The 11,660-nt window shown below is 62.5% G+C and overlaps 1 protein-coding gene across 10 annotated transcripts; it reads right to left on the bottom strand.

The window, feature by feature from the left end:
- Positions 1 to 1,646: 1,646 nt before the first annotated feature.
- Positions 1,647 to 11,128, bottom strand: MMP11 (matrix metallopeptidase 11). 10 transcript variants are annotated; one of them, XR_003793093.1, is made up of 9 exons: positions 11,014 to 11,128; positions 5,673 to 5,902; positions 4,626 to 4,769; positions 4,412 to 4,545; positions 4,028 to 4,269; positions 3,694 to 3,910; positions 2,748 to 3,005; positions 2,160 to 2,475; positions 1,647 to 1,914 (listed from the first exon to the last, which is right to left on the bottom strand). XR_003793093.1 is itself a non-coding variant. In XM_029220262.1 (9 exons), exons 1-9 carry the CDS (start codon positions 11,122 to 11,124, stop codon positions 1,781 to 1,783), a joined length of 1,356 nt encoding a protein of 451 aa, XP_029076095.1. In that variant the 5' UTR covers positions 11,125 to 11,128; the 3' UTR covers positions 1,647 to 1,780. The 10 variants fall into 10 exon arrangements, 9 of the variants coding, with proteins under 9 accessions (XP_029076095.1, XP_029076068.1, XP_029076053.1 ...); XM_029220262.1 differs by lacking the exon at positions 2,160 to 2,475 and having other exon boundaries at positions 2,748 to 2,867; positions 2,982 to 3,005; XM_029220277.1 differs by lacking the exon at positions 2,160 to 2,475 and having other exon boundaries at positions 1,721 to 1,914; positions 2,748 to 2,867; positions 2,982 to 3,005; positions 3,694 to 3,906.
- Positions 11,129 to 11,660: the final 532 nt, after the last annotated feature.

The raw sequence follows: 11,660 nt of genomic DNA, 5'->3' as shown, positions 1-11,660 counted from the left end.
ACAAAAGGCCGAGCGCGCCCCCGCGTGCCCCTTAAAGGAGTCTCGACACGTTTCTCTTCCTCCCAGGCCGCCTCCCAAGTGGAGGTACCAGGGAAAATTTCTCACGGACAGAAGTAGCAACCGCGGCCCTGACTCAGGCGGTGGTCTTCCCAGTCTCACAGCTGGGACTGTAACTCAGCCCAGTGAGGAGGAACGAGGCGAGGCCTGAAGGCCTGGAGGAGGCCAGAAGCACATATGCCTCAGTTTCCTCGGCCCAAGAACTCAGTGCAGCTGAGCGGATAGGAGGGCTCAGGGACCGCTATCCCAGCTCCAGGCCCACACTGTTCCTGTGGCTTTGGGGATGGGGTTGGCAGGATTTCAAGGCCCAGGTGGTGTTTGGTTTGGCTGGTGCATCCTCTGAGTGCTGGGGTTGGCGGGGGCGGGGGGACCGTCTCCATTCCCTCCTTAACTCTGCGCTTTATGCCTATCACAAGCCGGGTGCACTGAAGCCAGACAGCCCTGCCCTGGGGCGCTTACAGCTGGAGCCGGGCCTGACACACTGGAAAGCATCAAAGCATCCGTGTATCCGGTTGAACAATTGCAGTAGGTCAAAAACGGCCCACTGCTGACAATTTCCTATGGTTCCATCTGATAAATGGCGGCCGTGGTAGGTGCCACTCCGAAGAACATTCGCGTGGGGCTGGGTGGCAGGCGAGGAGACCCTGGAGAGTTAGGAATTGTTGGCGGTGGTAACCATGAGTTTTGTTCTGTGTCTTGACAGCGGCAGGATAGGGGCTGGAGCGTGGCATGATCAGAAAGAGTGACCACCACTTGGTGGATGAGGGTATGAGGGGCCATTGGGGAGGCAGGGAACAGATTATAAAGCCACTCCAGGCATCCAGCAAGATGAGGAGGAGCCCTAAGCAGGGCACCCGGCCCCGAGGACCAGGGGCTTGGGGGTGGGGTGGGCTGCAACCCTGGCTCCCAGGGCAGAGCAGGTTCCCAGCCAGTCCTCCCACCTCCCTGGCCCAGCTCTCCCCCCATCCTGGCCTTGCAGTCACAGAGACACCCCAGGCAGGCAGGTAGAAAATGACCATGTTTAATGACAGTCTTCAGTAAAAAAAAGAAAAGCCTTTATACACACTGTACACATATACATGGCTTTGGAGGGCTTGGTGTGGGGTGAGGGCTGGAGAGGATCTGACCCGTGATAGGACTGAGGTATGTTGGGGCCTCCAGGTCCCAGGGTCTCTGGCAGGAAACACCCCCCTCCCCAGCTGCCTGGCCCTTGTGCCCTGGATCCTGGGGAACAGGTCTCCAGAACCACCAACTGGAAGGCAGCCAGTTCCAAGCACCTACCAGAGCTGACTTCTCAGGAAAAGACAGAAGGTACAGTGCCCTGGGACTCACATGCCAGCACCCTGTGTTACCCCACAGCCAGGACAGTGAGGGCTCCAACTCCCCCAGCCCTGCTGAGGTGCTATTCTGAAGGATGGGGACAGAGACCCAAGGCAGCTGGGTTTGACTGTGACCAGCACAGGTTGGGTGGAGCTGGCCTGAGGCCACCCTCACCCTTAATGCCAGAGCCTCCCTGCCCAGTCTGAGGCAGTCACTGGCAGTGGCCACGACCTGCGCGGCCCTTCCTGCAGTCCTGATGGCAGTGCCTGCCTCCCCTCCCACCCCCGAGTAGGCACGACTCCATGCCGCGCCCAGTGCCCACAGCCACAAAGATGGCCATGGTCTCCAGCTGATGTCAGTGTCCTGGCAGGGGTTAGGGGCCCTGAGGACATCCAAGCCGTGGTTAGCGGAAAGTATTGGCAGGATCGGTACACCCAAAGAAGTCGGGGCCCACGAGGCGGGGGAAGCCCTCCAGGGCCTTCACCTTCACAGGGTCAAACTTCCAGTAGAGGCGGCCGCGCAGGAAGTAGGCATAGCCTGAGGAGACAGGAGGGTCAGGTGGGGCAGGTGGACACAGGGGCAAGTCCCAGTGGGCAGACCTTGGCCACTGCTGAGTTCCTTGAAACCTGTAGACCCCAGGGTGTCCCTTCCAAAACCTCCCTTTGGGCAAGCCCTTCTGCCTGCCCCAGGGTCTGATCTGAGCTACCACCCAGCCTGACAGAGGCCAGAGCCTCGGAGGCCCAACTCCTGCCCCTCAGAAAAGCAAATCCCACCCCTCTCACCACCTCTCCTGTGCCTTGAGTCAGATGGGGGACACTGGCGACCTGGAGCCCAGGAGCCCGAGGCCACTACAGGACAGCTCTCCCAGCAGGTCCCGATGTGGGGGAGCACAGAAGCAAAGGGGGGACACGGGAGAGAGCGCTGGACTGTGAGTCCCAGATCGAGTGCTTCAAGATCACAGGAGGCAGGTGGCTCTTGGCTAGAAGCAGGGACTGCCTGCGTGGAGGTCCTGGTTCTGTCCACCTTGGTGGCCCCGGTTAGGTACCTCACCACCTGAATCTCTGTTTGCTCTTCTGGAAACTGGGTTCATAACAGATGCTACATCGGGAAATCGCATGAGACGTGTACAGAGCTCAGCACTGTGCCCAGAGCCTCATTGGCCCTCAGCAAGCAGCAGTTATTACTTCACCAGGCACGACCGAGGGGCCTCGGCAAGTCCTTGCACCTCTCCTCATCTGCAGCCCAGGGGTCTGGCACTGCCCTGGCATGAGGAGGGGGTGGAGAAGGAGTTCGCCAGGCAGAGGACCCGCAATGAGAGCTAATGCCCAGCCACCACCCCGCTTCCCCCAGCCACCCCACCCCCAGCGCACCGTCAGCATCCTGGAAGGCAGCGTCGATCTCAGAGGGCACCCCTCGCCAGTCGGTGGCCCGGCGGGGCACAGGGCTGTCCACACGGCGGGTGCTGGCGTGGAAGCGCCAGTAGTCTCCGCCTCGGAAGAAGTAGATCTTGTTCTTCTCGGGGCCCCAGACCAGGGCGGCGTGGACCAGGGACCCCAGTAGGCCCAGCTCAGAGAGGGGCGCGGGGCCCAGGACTGGCTTCTCACCATCATATACCCAGTATTGAGCTCCTGTTAGAGAGTGGAGGCTGCAACAAGCTGCCCAACTGCCACATCCAGCCACTGTGGACCCGCCCAGCCACCACCATGGCCACGGACTTTCCCAGCCTCAGTTTCCTTGTCCATAAAACATGAAGGCCAGCAATGCCTGCTTGGTACCCCCCACCCCCAAGTAGGACATTGGGCAGTGCAGGCACTGGGAGGTACACGTGGGGAAGTTTACTCTAAGCAGCAGAGAGGCCGCCTGGGCTCCTGCTCCTTCCCTGCACTTGGCTGCCCCGGACAGGCACCTGCTGCCCATCCCTGGGCCCAGCCCTGCCGCAGCAGGCCCTAGCTGGGCAGCATAGCTGCCCGCAATGCTCCAGGCTCTCGTCTCTGCCAGACCCAGATCACATCCCTCTCTGCCTTTTCCAAGCTGTGCCCTCATGCAGGTCACTTCACCACCTCTGAGCCCCAGAGCCTCATCTCTAGACCAGGGGTAATAATCACACATGCTCCATGGGGTGTGATACCTTCAATTCTACTCCAACCTCGAGAGCCGCTTCCTCTAGGAAGCCTCCCAGCTGTGCCCAGAGGAGTGAGCCATACTCTTCCTTGGCCCCAAGAGTTCGAGGCACACTCCATCTGTTCATCATGTCTGCCGTCTGTCCCTACCCTTGACCATGATATTCCCGAAGTGTGACCTCCAGCCCCCACTCACCTTGGAAGAACCAGATGTGGCCCTGGGCATCCTCGAAGGCTGCATCCACGGAGGTGGGCAGCCCCTGCCAGTGGCGCGAGGCCAGCGCAGGGTAGCCGGGCTGCAGCTGGCCCCCGCGCAGCCGCCATACAAAGCCTGCCTTGAAGAAGAAGAGTTCGCCGCGGATGGTGGCGACCGCATCAAAGGAGGCCTGGCAGGCATCAGGTGGGGCATCTGGCTGGGGTAGGAGAGAAGGGTCAAAAAGAGCCTGCACTGGAGCCACAGAGGCCAGCAGTGGGGGTCGGGGCTGGAAGCAGGGCCTCACCTCCTGCCTCCCCACCCTCCTGGGCCTCACCTCCAGTGGTGCAATCTCGTTGGTGTCCACCCCGGCCCCGGGGCCCAGGTCTGGGGGCCTAGAGGTGGGGGCTAGTCGAGGCCGGCCGTAGAGGTGCTGGATGCCCCTGCGGTCATCCGGGCTGAGGCTCAGCGGGTATCGGAAGGTGTAGAAAGGGGACATGAGGGCCTTAGCAGCTGTCGTGTGCTGCAGCCCAAGCACATGGCCAAATTCGTGGGCTGCCACCTGCAGGAGGTCTGTGCCTGGAAAAGGGAGATAGCCCAGCAATCCCCGAGCTCCTGCAGCAAGACACTGAGCTGCGGGCCCAGCTCAGGGACCTCGGCAAGTCCCCATTCTCTATGATGTTCAGTAGCCCCATCTGGAAAGTGGGTCCCCAGCCCATACCCTGGTTGTCCCCGATTGTCCAGGTCTCGTCATAGTCGAAGTGGACATCCCCTTCTCGGTGGGTCTTGGGGAAGAAGGCGTGGGCCAGGATGCCCCCAGGTCCATCAAATGGCAGGTTGTCTCCATGCCAGTACCTGCAGGGGGGTGGGGGCAGAGTCAGTGGCTGCTGATGGGTGGGGCTCATTCCTAGAGGGGTCCCCGGCCACTGGCTCACCTGGTGAAGTCGATCATGATGTCAGCGTGGCCCTCGTGCACCTCGGTAAAGGTGAGTGGCGTCACATCACTCCATACCTGTAGGGCCTCTGCCACCGTCTGCCGCACCTGTTCCCGCACCAGCTGCCATGGGAACCGGAGGATCCTGGGGGAGGAGCAGGGGCCTGGACCTGGCTCATGGGGCAGCGTCAGCCCCTGATGGCTGTTGGGCCAGGAGTTACCCCTGGATGCTGCTCAGTGGGGGAGCAGGCATGCACGACACAGGCCAGGTGTGCCCTGGGCCTCAGGTGTGGCACACCAGTCCCTCTGCCACATGGGCACATCTTTGTGTGGGTTTGTGTCCTCAGGTGCCCATGAGTATCTGCATTGGGTGGAAAGAACACAGGACCAGGAGCCCCGAGGCCCACCTTCCAGACCTGACTATACCACTCACTGTGGGGAGACCTTGGGCCCTAGACCTGCCCCCTCCTGGTTCCCAGCTCCCCACCCAGGATATTTCCAGAGCCCCCAGCAGTCTCGGCTCCAATGCCTTGGGGCACCACACCGGTATTCACACCTTCTCTCCCAGGATGAGCCCCGCTGCATCACCCTGAGGGGCCTCAGGTCACCTGAGCTATTACCTGTCCTGCCACTGCTGCTCCCTACCTGCTCGGATCCCAAGTTGCAGCGATAGATATGAACCTGGTGTGGATAACACCTAGCTCGCTGAGAGGAGGGGCCGTGTCTGCCTCATTCACCACAGAATCCCAGGACCCGGCCCTTAGTGCATCCCCACAGAGGCTGCCTGGCTGACTGAAGGCTGTGTCCCCACATGTCTACGGTGTGACCAGGCATGTGCTGAGACTCCTCTGCTGAGGGAGGGCATGGGTACAGGGGGTACCATCTGTGTGGGCATCTAAGTGTGGGTTTGGGGTGTTGACCCAGGGGGCTCGGGGGCCAGTGGATACACCAGCCTGTTACCTTGGGGATCTGGCACAAGTGTGTCTCAAGAAGCAGGGTGAGGGCGGTAGGTGGAGGGCGAGAGCCTGCTCGCAGCCCCTGGCCCTACCTGTAGGTGAGGTCCGTCTTTTCCCAGCGCCCGCCCGACAGCACGAACCGCTTTTGTCGGTTGTGGGCACTCGGCCCGTCCAGCGGGTCAGGCACGCCGCAGCGGGGAGGTCTGGGGCCGGCGGCAGGCTGAGGGGCCTCCTGGGCGGTTGGGGCAGATGCCGGGCTGCTGGGAGGAGCTTCACGCCAGGGCTGTGGACCCCTTCTCACTGGGTGGCGGCGGTGGGCATCCTGTGCAGGAGAGAGGATGCAGGGACCTGCTCAAGCCTTGGGTCCTGGTGGCCCATGGTCAGAGGTGTGGATGGTCAGCGCACCCTCACTTGACCCCAGCCGGCCGTGTCGATGGCCAAGCTGAGGCCGTCACGCAGCAGGGCCCTTTGGCACAGGCTGACTGGCGTCCATATGCTGATTCCAAGGCCTCCTACCGCCTCCTGCCCCCTTGTGGAGGGCCTGGGCTGCCGGGCACCTACTCCCGCCATTTGGGCTGGTGAGGACTGGGTCGGGGTGCAGCCCTGACTGTACTCTTCACACACCCAGGAAGGGACCCCACAAAGCTTCCAAGGAAAGGCCAGGGAAGCTCCCCCTCCCCCCCCCAGCAGATACCTTTCCACCTCCCTTTCTTCCTGGGTGCCCCCGGCCCCCACTCTGCCCTCTCCAGTTACGTGAGCTGGCTCCTGCCCAGGACAGCCACTGCAGCCACTCCCCAGCGTGGAGCGGCTGCAGTCCTGCCTCAATCTGCTCACCTGACAAATGGGGACGATACTTCCCCAGAGCGTGGATCTGAGGATGAACCAGGCAGTGCACACAAAGTGCAAAGGGCACCGGGAACTGAGGTCTGATTGCTGGGGGCAGTCTTGCTCACGCCCTGCCAGGGCTGGGTACACGGCGGGGCTAGATGTGCTCTGTTTGCCCCCTCCATGGGCGTATGTGGGGCAGACAGTTACCAGACACCCAGCCCCACCGTGCCAGAGCCCATGGACCACAAACAGTGATTCTGACCTGGAGCTCCCACCCTCCGAGAGTCCCAGGATGGAGGTCGCAGTTCTCATGCATGGAAAAAACAGAAGCTCAGAGAGGTAGAGAGATCCAGCGGGGTCACCCAGCAAGGGCATGGCCGGGCCAGGTGAGGACTCTAGCATCCCAGGCAGGGGGCAAAGGCCCGGCTTGGGACACAGTAAAGCTGGGGGAGAGGCACAGAGCAGCGCCGTCTGCTGAGAGACTCAGCGCCTGTCTAGTCTGGGCCTGTCTGGTCAGGGCCGCTGTGGCCTCCCCACAGCCATATTTGGGGCGGGAGCTGGGCCACCCGGGCCCCACCCTTGGCCTCAGTCTCTGGCAGCTCTCCCAGGCCCTGGGTGCCCCAGAGCTCTGATAAGCATCCTAACCCCCGCAGCTCCCGATTCCAGAGCCACCAAGAACTCAACACCCTGGAGCCGCTCAACCCCCAAGGACTCCCCATGATGAAGGGGTCCTCTAGACACCTGGAGCTTCTGGGGTGTGAGGCCCTGGGCCAGTTTTCCCCATTTCAGAGTTGCTTCTTGAACGGCTGATCACCTGACAGAGCCCAGCCATACTGAGTGTGCCAGTACTAAGTACTGATGGCTGTTGCAGCTCACCCGTATCTAGGCTAGGACGCTGCCAACTGCTCCACGGACACGCTCTCAGGCCCTGATGGGACCTCCCACCATCTCTGCAGTCATCATCCCCATTTCTCAGGTGAGGACCCGGAGCCCAGAGAAGTTAAACAACTTGTGGGGGGCACAGCTGGCAGGTGGCGGGCTGTCTGCGCTCACAGCCCACCCGCTACTTGCTACTCTGCTCTGCTCTTCAGGCTGGGGTCACCCTACCCCTGGAGGAGGGACCCATGCTGGCCTCACCTTGGTGACAGAAGAGAAGGAAGGGGAAATGATTAAGTACCTGCCACTTCCCAGGCACTCTGGAGGCAGGTTCACTGAACCTCCCCCACCCCCATCCCCGGCATAAGTTGGGGAGGATACGCATGCCAGGTCTCACATCAAGGATGTGGACCCCAGACTTATGTGACGAGCCATGACGGCCTGCACCTTCCTCTCCCCAGGAAGGTCTAGCCCATAGACCTCCAGGATAAATAGATTCCTTACACCCAACCCTGGCCAGGGTCTGAGGACCCTCCCCAGGAAGGCCAGGGCTGCGTCGTTCCTGGGAGCCCCAAACAGCCCAGAGCCCAGCCTGAAAGCTCTGTTTATGCCCGCGAGCAGAAATTGCTCCTCTCCTCTGCCCCACCAGCGACGCCTGAGCAGCCAGCCACAGAGGGAGGGTGGGTGTGCCTTCCTTTCCTGCTCCCACGAGGCACCAAGTCCTCATGGATCCCCCATGAGGACCCCTGGATCATGGGACTGTCAGTGCAGCAGAAAGAGCCACGGGCTGAGATTCAGAAGGCCCAGTTCTGTGCTGTGGAGACCCTGGATGGAGTGACCCTGGGCAAGTCACTGTCCTCTCTTAGCCTCGACTCTCCTATCTGTCAAATGGGAATGGTACCATGGCAAAGGGCTAAATGACCTCCATCTGTAATGCCCGCTGCAGCATCTGGCGCAGAGAAGAGCCTCTTCCTGGTCTGGCTTCTTGCCCCGTGGGCCCTCCCCTCCCACACCTGGGAATCTGCTCCACCCAATTCCCTACAGCTCCCCTGAAGTTTCCAGACTTTAAATCGTAACAAAGGAGTTGCAGCTAGAAGGGAGCTCTCAGGCCCAGAGAGGAAAAGTGACTCGTGCTGGGTCCACCCACGAGCCAGGGGCCTCTTGCTCCCCGCCCACATCACGTTCATTGGTACTGGAGAGCGAATGAGCAGGAGGCACTAGGATCAAGGCCCCTGGGCAGTGGGTTCTTTTTCTTGGAGCCCACCATTTGAGGGCTCTTGGCCTCAGTTTCCCATTGCTGGGATAGGACACATGCTCCCTGCCCTGCCGACCTCCCGCACTCTCTTCCCCAGTCCTTTCCGGCCTGGGGCCAGGGGCCCTCCCTAGCTGCAAGGCCTGGCACGCAGCAACCTGATTCCTCAGATGGGTGTGCCAGTCCCCCCAGGGCAGCTGGGAGGCAGTGAGGTGGGGGGTGGGCATAGACCACGCCTGGCCTCATCTACAGCCCTGGCGGATTGGGGAGCAGGTATCACCCCATTTCCCAGGGGAAGAAACAGAGCCCAGAGAGGTCAAGGTCTTGGCTCAGGGTCACACAGCAAGTCAGCCAAGAGCTGGGCCTAGACCTGGGGTTCATGCCTCCCCACCCATAGCCCCCCATCCCCCCAGCTCTGGCCTGTCTCCAAAATCCACATTCCTGAGAAATGCACCTCTTTGGAGAAGGTCTGCCTCCTCCTCGGCCAGCTGCCTCCCTCAGCCTGCCCTGGGGAGGGTGCCCAGCTCCTTCACCCCACCCTTCTCTGGCGGGCACCAAACCACAGCCTCAAACATACTCGAGGAATTTCTTGCGGAACTCAGCCTCCTGGCTGAGCTAGGGGCTTGGGGTCAGCCCCTGGGTCAACCTCCAATTAGGAAAATGGGAGGTACCTAGCAGAGGGGAAGTGAGGGAAGACCCCAGATTGGAAAGTGCTGGGTCTGTTTGCTGTTGGTCCAGCGGGACAGTTACTCATAGCTACTCTCTCTACTGTGGGCAGGAGGTGACCCTGAGGGGAGGGCATTTGGTTAGACTGTGAGGAAGGCAGGGAGCATCACCACGCCATTCTACGCCCCTCTGAGGCTCAGAGAGATCAAGCAACCTGCCCAAGTCACACCGCTAGTGGGGAGGCAGGTCCATCTCCCCCCACCTCCCCCGCTGGCTCCAGAAGGGAAGGCAGCATCCACCCCACTGGGCGGCGGGGCTTTCATCAACCCTGAAGGCTGTGAACTGGGATGGATAAATATTTACAGAGCTTTTCTGGCCCTGCCAACAGCAGTCCGGGTATAAACACATCGGAGGCGACCCCAAATGCTCCCTGCATATCTGCAGCGTGACAGACAACGGCCCAGCTCAGACCCAGACCCGACTGACACCGCACGAGCGGCAAAGTAGCAGCTGCAGGTGACGTCTCCAGTGTGCCTGGCTGAGCCCTCTCCTGGCCTCACCTCATATACTCTGCAGCCCAGCAGCGGGCACTCTTGCCTCCCACCCACCCAGACAAGACTGGGGTCGGGGGTGCTGAGGCTCCAGAGGGCTCACCTAGGGTCACGTGGTTCAAACCCAGGTCTCTCCTATACCCGAACCCCATGGATTCAACAGCTACCCAGGGTGATTTCTGACTCTGCCTCAAGGTCTAGGGGACCAGGAGGGGCTGGGAAAGAGGCAGGGTCCCTGGACTGAGGTGCCCACCACCCCTTCTGTCCTCTCCTGCTCCTATAGCCAGGGCAGGGGAGGGCAGAGCTGGCGTGGCTGGACAGAGGGGCCCAGACTGGCCAGACCTCCCTCCTCACTGGACTCTACCTGCCACCTCCCTAATGCTCCCATCCCTGCCTGGGCTGGCTGGATGCTCAGCTGGGCGTCTGAGTGGGCTGGGTACCCAGCGGGCTCTGGGCCTGCAGTTGCCCAGGCTGTGACCCCAGACCCACCTGGCCGCCCCTGGGACTGGTCCCCCCAAGCGCCAGCCGGAGCGGAGGGTGCAGTTTTCCCAGGCACACACAGGCTGTCACACATGCCGGGACCTCCTTCCTCTGCAGATCACACCTTCCTCTCCCTTCCCTGTCTGACCCTACCCCCTGCTCTCTGAGGTTCTCGACTCCCTGCTCTCGGCCCCTTCTTTCTCACCCAACTCATATAACACACACTAGCTCTCACACTCATGCTGCCTCCTGGCTTCACGCTCCCCAATATCACCACTCTCAGGTGCCAGGCGGTGGCGCCTCCTTCAGGCTCAGACCCCATTTCCCCGGCACCGGCTGCCCTCCCCAGCGCTTCCTTAACCCTCCAGCCTGGGGGTGTGCTCACGGAGGCCACACATCTGGAGGCTGACGCCAGCCTGAGACCTGCTGGGCTTTGTCCCTGCAGTGAATAGGGGGCCCTGTAGCCACTCCCGCTGTACCTCCCCCAACACACACCCCAGTATCTCGGCCGGGCCGCCGAGGAGCAGGTCCCAGAGCTGGGAGGGGGGTGCGGAGTCCCGCTCACCAGCCTGAGCGATCCCGGCGCAGGCTCCACTTGCACACCTCCAGGGACGGGAAGCTCACTATCTATCACGCCCCCAGGGACCCAGACAGCTTTTCGGGTAACGGGCCGCGCCGGGCCACCCCGGGCATCCCCGTGGGTCCAGCTCGGCCACCGGGCCCAGCCCGCGTGCCCGGCGCCCCTCGGTGCGGGGTGGCCAGCCGGCGGCGGGCACTCACCGGCGACCGCGGGGCCCGGGCCAACAGCGGCGGCGGCGGGAGCAGCAGCAGCAGCAGCGGGAGCAGGAGGGCGCGCGGGGCCGCGCCGCGGAGCCGGGCGGCCCAAGCCATCCGCCCCGGGGCTGCTGGGCCTGCTGGGCCGCGCCGGCCGCCGCCCCTTATAGCCTCCGCCCCGCCCCTGCCCGCCCGGCCCCGCCCCCGCGTCTTTTGTTCTGCACTCGCCCCGTGCTGGCGGCCAGGGTGGGGGAGGTGGGCGGGGAGGGCTGGCCAGGCGGGGGCCGGCCCGCGGACCCAGTCCTTCCCGGGCGGGCCGGCCCTGCGGTCTCGGGGGCCCGGTGCTGGGGGACCCTGGCCAGCCGGTGCTGCTCCGGGCCTCAGTTTCCCCGATGCGGTGGAGAGTCTGAGAGGCGCCGCGTTTCACTCCTCCCCCTCCTGACCAGGCCATCTTTGGAAGGCGCATCCCTAGCTGGTCTCCCTGGGGGCCTGACCTCTGACCTCCTGTTAGCCTGTGACAGGTGGCGATACCCACGGGCAAGTTCTGCCACTCCTCAGAGCCTCAGCTGATCCATCTGGAAGTCGGCACTATAGCCCCTGTGAGGAAAGGGATATTAAAGTGTGCCCCAGAGGAAACTGAGGCATATGGAGGC

Source organism: Monodon monoceros, unplaced genomic scaffold, assembly GCF_005190385.1.
Source record: "Monodon monoceros isolate NGI ecotype Baffin Bay Population unplaced genomic scaffold, NGI_Narwhal_1 Super_Scaffold_1, whole genome shotgun sequence".
In the NCBI taxonomy this organism is placed as follows: domain Eukaryota; kingdom Metazoa; phylum Chordata; class Mammalia; order Artiodactyla; family Monodontidae; genus Monodon; species Monodon monoceros.
Note: the sequence above shows the minus strand (reverse complement) of the source record. Positions and strands in the feature narration are given on the sequence as shown.